The sequence below is a fragment of the Solanum stenotomum genome, chromosome 2 (genome assembly GCF_019186545.1).
Source record: "Solanum stenotomum isolate F172 chromosome 2, ASM1918654v1, whole genome shotgun sequence".
NCBI classification, from domain to species: domain Eukaryota; kingdom Viridiplantae; phylum Streptophyta; class Magnoliopsida; order Solanales; family Solanaceae; genus Solanum; species Solanum stenotomum.
This window is the reverse complement of record NC_064283.1, coordinates 41,454,750-41,462,389: the sequence shown is the minus strand read 5'-3', so window position 1 is coordinate 41,462,389 and position 7,640 is coordinate 41,454,750. Positions and strand designations below refer to the sequence as shown.

At 34.7% G+C, this 7,640-nt stretch overlaps 1 protein-coding gene across 8 annotated transcripts; it reads right to left on the bottom strand.

The window, feature by feature from the left end:
* Positions 1–821: 821 nt before the first annotated feature.
* On the bottom strand, positions 822–7,115 carry LOC125856539 (uncharacterized). Of its 8 annotated transcripts, none has more exons than XM_049536110.1 (9): positions 6,993–7,115; positions 6,762–6,890; positions 4,688–4,880; positions 3,901–4,043; positions 3,669–3,765; positions 3,459–3,566; positions 3,056–3,325; positions 1,769–2,106; positions 822–1,283 (listed from the first exon to the last, which is right to left on the bottom strand). In XM_049536110.1, exons 3-9 carry the CDS (start codon positions 4,839–4,841, stop codon positions 1,065–1,067), a joined length of 1,329 nt encoding a protein of 442 aa, XP_049392067.1. In that variant the 5' UTR covers positions 4,842–4,880; positions 6,762–6,890; positions 6,993–7,115; the 3' UTR covers positions 822–1,064. The 8 variants fall into 8 exon arrangements, with proteins under 8 accessions (XP_049392067.1, XP_049392063.1, XP_049392060.1 ...); XM_049536106.1 differs by having other exon boundaries at positions 3,056–3,331; positions 3,459–3,569; positions 6,758–6,890; positions 6,993–7,114; XM_049536103.1 differs by having other exon boundaries at positions 3,056–3,331; positions 3,459–3,569; positions 4,688–4,942; positions 6,993–7,114.
* Positions 7,116–7,640: the final 525 nt, after the last annotated feature.

The following is a 7,640-nucleotide window of genomic DNA, read 5'->3' as shown; positions in this document are numbered from 1 at the left end:
CTTTTTTTTTTTAAAGATCAGTCAAATACAATTTGCTTATCAAAAGCACATTTCAATGATTTAGTCAAACACAAATTGTTTTTTTCTCTCAAAATCACTTTTCTAAAAAGCTATTTAAAAAAAGTGCTTGCAGTTTAGTAACAATGTCAAACAATCTCTAAAAGTCCTACTCCTAACATTTAAAACTTTAAATTTTATTAACTTATAACAATTCTTTTCTTTATTAAATCAACTAATTAGGAGTCCTTATTTTTTCATTTTCGTCCCTTTATTAATGAACCTTGTGTGCAAAGTGTTTTCCATGAAAAATCTTATAAGAGTATTATCTTCTCCTAAAAAGATGGATCAATTTTACATCCCTTTCATTCTTTGAATCTGATCCCTTTCTCTTCTAGTTTTGGTGCATTTCAGGTAACAAATATTGTTCACTACTTTCCTTTTTTTGAGCTACTCCATTAGGATTAAGTTATACCTATTTAATGTATCTTCTTCTTCTTTGTTTATGGTTTGTGGAATTCTTAGTTAGAAATCTTTGGAAGCCAACGCTCCAAAGGCATAGTTCTTGATTACTAAGAAAACAAGTATAATTTTCTTAGTAATAATGTTTTAAAACAAGGAAACGCACAAGGATTTCTTTTGTTGTCCCCTGAAGTGAATAGTAACAAACTAAAATTTCTGTAAGTCAGCCCAGAGGCAAAGCAATATCACACTACAGATAGGCGATATCACATTAATCACCATATTCCATTCTCACCTTGACCCTACCTGAAATGCTATGTATCTCATACACACAAGTACAAATAAATGAGGAAACATATTAATTAGGCAACTCAATATTTGAACAACTAATGTTCACCACAAAGTTTCAAACATAAACTTATTCAGAGAGTTTTTTCCTCCATTCGTTATGACACAATTACAAGATAAATGAGAATTACATAAATTAACCAACATAACAAACCAACCTCCCTAGCAAACTGGCTTCCACAATGGCACTTCACAACTGATTACTCTAACTCATCTAGAGCCATTGAAATCTAAAATTCAAGTTACCAAGACTGAATCTATACAGGCACGGCCTTATCTCCTCTAATAGAGTTAAAAGGACAAACAGCAGCAGCTATTCTCTCGCGAAGGTTGAATTTGCTTGAAATAATTGGTCTAACATCTTCCACTCCAACTAAGCTTTCCAGAAATGGGAGCAGTGACAGTAACTCTTTGTCATAACGGTCATCAAACCAGCTCTCAATTGGAATACCATTGTCCACCTGGAATCCAAATGCCTGCAAATAAAACTCTCTACACATCAGGGTAGCAAAGTGGAGAATGACATTCTAAACAGGAGTAAATTGCCCACAAAAGCACATACAAGTGCTCAAGTAGTTGTAAATTATTAACACATTACCAGATAAGATGACGCTCAACAAAAGTAATCCAATAGGAAGGCGATACATAAACTTTCATCAACTTTTATTTTTAAATGGTAAGATTTAAGCTTTCAGCAATACTACTTAGCAAGATTATCAGTTCAATCATTTCAAGAAACAGGGGAAGAAACCAACTATAAACATGTTTCTTTCCAGCTTTTATGAACATAAAAGTTTAATAGCTCTTGTAATTGCTCATGGTGCAGGTTGCTTGAGAAAAAAAGAAGCTAAGGACCAGAACTTAATGTGTGAAAGAAATAAAGATGGAAAAGACCAGGTAGAGCATGGATCAATCTTATTAAAGGAACATTATTTAGCAAAGAGGGATTCTGACACAGCACCTGAGGAGAGTTGTCGATGATAATCACATGTGCTAAATCACGGCCAAGAACTGACAGATCTTTAAGGTAATTGCCATCAACAAATATACAAGACTCACGGTAAACACGATGCCTAAATACTTTTCTCTTTGGATCAAGCACATTCAAAAGCTGCTCAGCATAAATGCTCTGGCTTGCAGTAAATATGATAATCTCAAATAGGCTGGATACTCTATCCATAAAATCTCGGAGATGAGGACGGCATCGAACATATACAGTATGATCTTTCAGATTGAAATTCACTGAGAATGTGAAATCTGCATCATCACAAGGTTCAAGTGTAGAGTGCACCAAAGTCTCTGTCAAATACAAAAGATTGGACTCAGCTTAACATGCCCAATAAGAAATGATGAGCACATGCTACCATTTAACTAGGAAAGCTGAGTAGATGTTTGAAAAGGAAAACAACAAGCATTGACTATAGCACTCATGTCGGATGTACAAACATAAGAGCACAATTCAATAGGCATCACATATTCACTTGGGCATGCGGCAATTTGCATGTGTATGTCCAACACAATTTCCTAAAGGAGGAAATGGCATCATCTTCCACTCTTGGTTTTTTTTGTAGTTATCGGAGTAGACTCCACAATGTAAATGGTAAGCATATACAGGACAGATAACCTTGGTAGGAGATTAGGAATATCTTCTCTTTCTTTTAAATTTAATCAGAAGAGAGAAGGAATATCTATCATAGAGAATCCCCATCACTGAGAAATGCAGTATGACGGTCAACTAAGCTCAAGGGAGAAAGAAGTAACACAACAGTTATAAAGATAATCACTATATAAAACATATTCGGCAAAATTGATACATATATGAACTGTATATCCATCCGCAACCAAATATCCTTTCTTTTTTGGACATATTCTAGCCAGTTTGGCATACTCAGCTATTCCACTAGGTAACTCAAGCTTAGGTAGATGGTAAGAGATCACCTTGTGTTCTTTTTTGCCCCTGTTGGGATTTGAACCACAACTAATATCTTGTTTTGGCTCAAAAAATTTTAAGAGGAGTTGATTATACTGATTGAGGAATGCCTATGGACCACAATTACTTGAGGAGAAAAGGACACGACTTTCCAGAGAAGAAAAAAGAAAACCATTTAACTTAAAACCATTTTACTTTTGGGATATGTACTAAAAGTCTAAAACTTATCATTTTCCCTTGTTGAAACTGAACATTACTGGAACAGACCACAAAAGAAGGAAACAATTAGTTTAGCCTTGAGAATATAGACTGCAATACCATCCAAGTCCAAAACAAGAGTGGTTGATGGGCAACTCCGTGTCTGTTTAGGCAACAACACACGCCGAAATGTTGGAACAACTGAGGACAAGTCTGGTAAATTCTTAATGAAAAAATATGGATCGAAGTCATCAAACTCTTCAGTTTCCTCTTCCTCCATATTAACATCAGCAGGCAACTGAACTTGATTAAATTCATCAATGCATTCCAGTTTTGAATCTTTGATAGAGAGATGCACAGCTGAAACTTCAGATGGCATATGCTGGTCCCCTAAATCTGTAAAAAAGCCAAATGCACATAATTGGCAATTGGAAAAAGCATCAGAAGTCATATTCAATTTTGACTAATCATGACTATGTCTGACATTACCAGCAGCATTTGTACTATCATATAAATACCTTACCTGCAGCCTCGTCTAGCACAAAATGACTTGTCAGCAAATCAACCTCTATATTTTCTTTTCCAGGCTCCTGCAATGGCTGGTCTGCTTGCTGGAAGAATTTGAGGAAGTCTGCTGAGGAAAAAATATGATAGGATTTTGAAAGATGAACAATTAGTCAGAATGTTAATTCAGAAACCTTCTCAACAGTTAATTGCCAAAGCATCTACCTACCACAGTTAGAAATTTCCCCTCCAACACTTCTGGATATATGGAAGGTGGGAGAAAATATTGTATCAGTTCTGCAACTATCACTTTCACCATCATAGTCCTACAATAAGAAAAATAATTAGATAATACATAACAACAACCATTCTATTGCAATTCTCACTTTAAAGCATCTACATTTAACAGGGTGAGCTAAGACTCCCAAACAATACCACATAAAGCAAATGTAAATCATCACCTTATTAATACTAATGGTATTATAATCATGAACAACATCATGAGCGTCTGAAGCAGCAGAAGTAGCGTCAGCCACCAACCCAAACCTTATATCCAAATCTGTACTGACGACATGATTCTCAATCTTTTTGGAAAAATTGCTTCCTATAAACACAAATATAGCAAATGAGCTGTGAGTTGCCCCAGATAAACAAATGTGCTCTTCCAGGACTATATGAATATAAACAAGGAGTAGAGTCAACACCAAAGAAGTTAATTAACTGGGAAAACATTATGCGTTGACTAGGACCATGGAAGGTTAATTCCTGCACCATATTTCAGTGATTGTTTCCAAGGAGTAACGGAAGCATGCAGAGGGATACAAAAGGTGGTGAAAGCATATGGAAAATCACTTCAAATTGTACCATTTTTAGATTTTATTTCTTGTTAGATGGTTTTCCAGGAGAGAACAGTCACTTCTCTATGTGGAAACAACTGAGATCAAAGAATAATATAGGGAAAACAACAAAAGAAAGCAGGAAGCAATTACGGATATAAATACAGAAAAATTCTAATTAAATCATTTCCGCATCTCAAACACTTTGAATCAGAAGCTTTCTGACTTGGTAATACATGCAAAAAGAAGTATAGACAGATTCTGATGAAGCTTGAATAACAGAAACAGCAACAAAACCTACTTAACTATTCGGAATATGCCCCAAATATCACGTCAAGTGGGCATCTTAAGCTAAAGATCAAATAAATCAAATTACTTGGTCATCATAGGATGAATTCCATATAATACTAACCTGATTTTTGCTTCCTTACTGAAGATGTTATAAGTTCCTTAACTTGCTTTGCCTCAGTTTGCACTTTCTCGGACATCTTTCGCTGCTGCCTTGAAACCTTTGGACTAGCCAGCTCTCGTGGATTTCTCCCATTTAATTTTTTCTTAGTCTGCATATCTAACTACAGCAGAGTCCACTCTACAGATGCTTTATCCTGCTTAAAGAATTGTGACAGAGAAGAATTGAATCACTCCTTGTTCAAGGACACATAGTCTCCTCGAAAGAATTGCAGTTAAGAAATAGATATAGACAGTGTGTTACAAGTTTTAGCGAAGTAAATACAGAATGACCATGAAATCTCTCTGAATAATTGTATAAAGCCACAGAAGTCTCTCTGCATGTACAACTGATAATTCATTGCATATAATGATGACTTGAAAACAGGTGGCATCATTTAGCAACATTTTCTGCAGACAAACCACTGTTACCATGTATAGCAGATATTAATACTTTCAACTCATTGTAGCTTAAAAGGATGGTGCTTTATACATATGCACAAGTTAGACAACATGCTCAAAGATGGACAGAAAGCAAGTATCAAACAACACATCGATCAACATACCCATAAATTAAATAGGAAAAAAAATCTAAGCTGAAGGTAAAACCCAACAATTCATGAGTTAAGACTCGGCGAGATAATAAGACTTTTACAGTCTTTCTCACAAGAGCTTTAAAAATTCAAATACCAATTGTCAAACTCTAAAAGCATTGGTTAAGAGGATTACTCCTTTTCTTAAGAGGGGTCAACAAGTAGCTGTAGTGTATGTGCACAGTACTATGTCATTCCATGCATGAAGATATATTGCATAAGTTAGTAGGTAGCAATGTGGCCCCAAAGCTTTGGTCTAGTGATAAGAGCACAATGCATGATGTGTGAGTTAGGCACGCATCACAGGTTTGAACCTTGCCGAAGACAAAAAGCCTAGTATTTAAGTAGACAAGGTAAAGAGGTGGCCCATTATCCATCAACTTTCAAACCATGTCACTGTCCTTGGGGATTTCTCAGTTGTCAAAAAAAAAGTTAATAGGGAAGAATTCTTAACAAATGCAACTGAATGCAGCACCATAGACAAAATAACATGTGTTTTGAATCTCTCTAAAGAAACTTAGCTTTACCTATCCAGAATAAAAATAAGGAAACTAAACCTCAAAAAGGAAATTTTCAAGTATAGACACTTGATAAGAGTTGAACAATACTAATTCCTTGAGCATCATTCCCTTTATTAGAGGTTTTGACCCAACCAAGCAAACAAGACATCTAAATGGGTGAAGGGCTAGAGTTTCAGGGCCCAGCAGAAATAAAAACCTTGGAGATTAAATGAATTTCACGTTTTAAAATTACTTTTATCATGCATTGACAAATAAAGAAGATCATGAAATCAATTTTTTTACACATATTCTGATAAGTCCCGGATGACTAAAAAAGGTTTATGAATTTCAACTTCCTCGAGCAATAAACTATATTTTGAATAAGTAATCAATTAACTAGTTACCCAAACATAGAATATGCTGATCTGAAGATCTTTCAAAAGATGTTTGCTAATCTTTTAATTTTGGGAAACTGTGCCTGTTACAATCTGTACAAACCTGCTCTTGGAGATGCTAATGCTATTATGTTTATCATTCACTTGAATCTCCATATATTGAACAACAACTAGTGTCATAGGTCATCCCTGAAACTTTTATACGCCATTTGCAAGCCAAGTCTATTGGAAAAGACTATGGTTTCCTGGATGCTTATTGAAATATAACCAAAGAAGAGTATTCAAAGTCTGGGAAAAAGAAAGACATGTGTATAGACTAAATGCATCAATAGTTGAGTCAATCAGATTTGTAAGTACTCCATAGGTAGTATTTCAATCTTTAATTTCTCAAGATTGAAGAAAAGCAGAAGATTTACAGACTCGACCCCCAGAAAATTAACTAGTTAAATGATTCTAACTTTGTAAGTAAATGTCATTCAAAACCCTAAAAAGCAAATAAGCAAAAAGGAGAGTTGAATTAAGCTATAAAAGGAGCAGAAACATCCACATACCTAGAGTATAAACTTCAAAATGAGCACAGATAAAGCAATAAATCAGTTCCTGCGAGTAAGGAGCTCAAATATTGAAGAAGCGAGTGAAGCATGAAAACGAAAAATTAGGGTTTTTACCAGCGACACAATCTGAAAAAGAAGAAGATGTTCAAATTAATGTTTGAACGAAAAATATTTCCCTCCAAAGTTGAAAAAGGAAAAAAAGAGGGGGAAAAAGAGAAGAGTACCCACCAGGAATCAAAAATCAAAATTTTTAGTACTACTACGAACTATATTTTTTGTCCAGAAAAAAGAGGGTGTTCAACATATATATTTATTTATTTTCAGTTACACTACTATTAATAATAATCTACTTTGTCTTTTCTTCTTTCTCTTCAACATGCACTACGGGGCTTTTAGTTTCTCCATTGGGGCAAAGTTAACATATGTATTCATTTTGGTGTGCAAATAGGATATGTATTAATTTTAAATAATATTCAATTGGTGAGGTTTTAAATGTTGTGTAAAAATTATTCATTTGTTAATTTTATATGGTGTTTGATTGTATTTTTTTGTAATCCTACATAATTAATACTTATATAACTTATGAGAGAATCTACTATAATTTATGTGTGGACAAAAGGTAAAATAAGTTATGTGGATATTAATTATAGGCAGAACACATAAGCGGCCCCTTGAACTTGTAAGGATTTTTCGTATAGACACCAAACCAAGGACTCCTTCCTATTGAACACTTAAACCACTCAAAAAGTGTACCTATCAAACACACCTGGCTGACTTGGCACTTATCGTGTGAGGCACTCCTTTTGAGCGCGTGAAGTGAGAAAAAAAAAGCTGATGTGTCTGATTGGCACACTTTAACATATGGTCAAAATCTTC

What these genes read in the sequence shown, in the direction of transcription:
- LOC125856539 (XM_049536106.1), bottom strand. Translation starts at nt 4,841, where the DNA reads ATGCAGACTAAGAAAAAATTAAATGGGAGAAATCCACGAGAGCTGGCT. An exon ending in AGGGGAAATTTCTAACTGTG is followed by an intron (nt 3,570 to 3,668) that starts GTAGGTAGATGC and finishes TTTTTTCCTCAG; the next exon opens with CAGACTTCCTCAAATTCTTC. An exon ending in TCTTGTTTTGGACTTGGATG is followed by an intron (nt 2,107 to 3,055) that starts GTATTGCAGTCT and finishes TGTATTTGACAG; the next exon opens with AGACTTTGGTGCACTCTACA.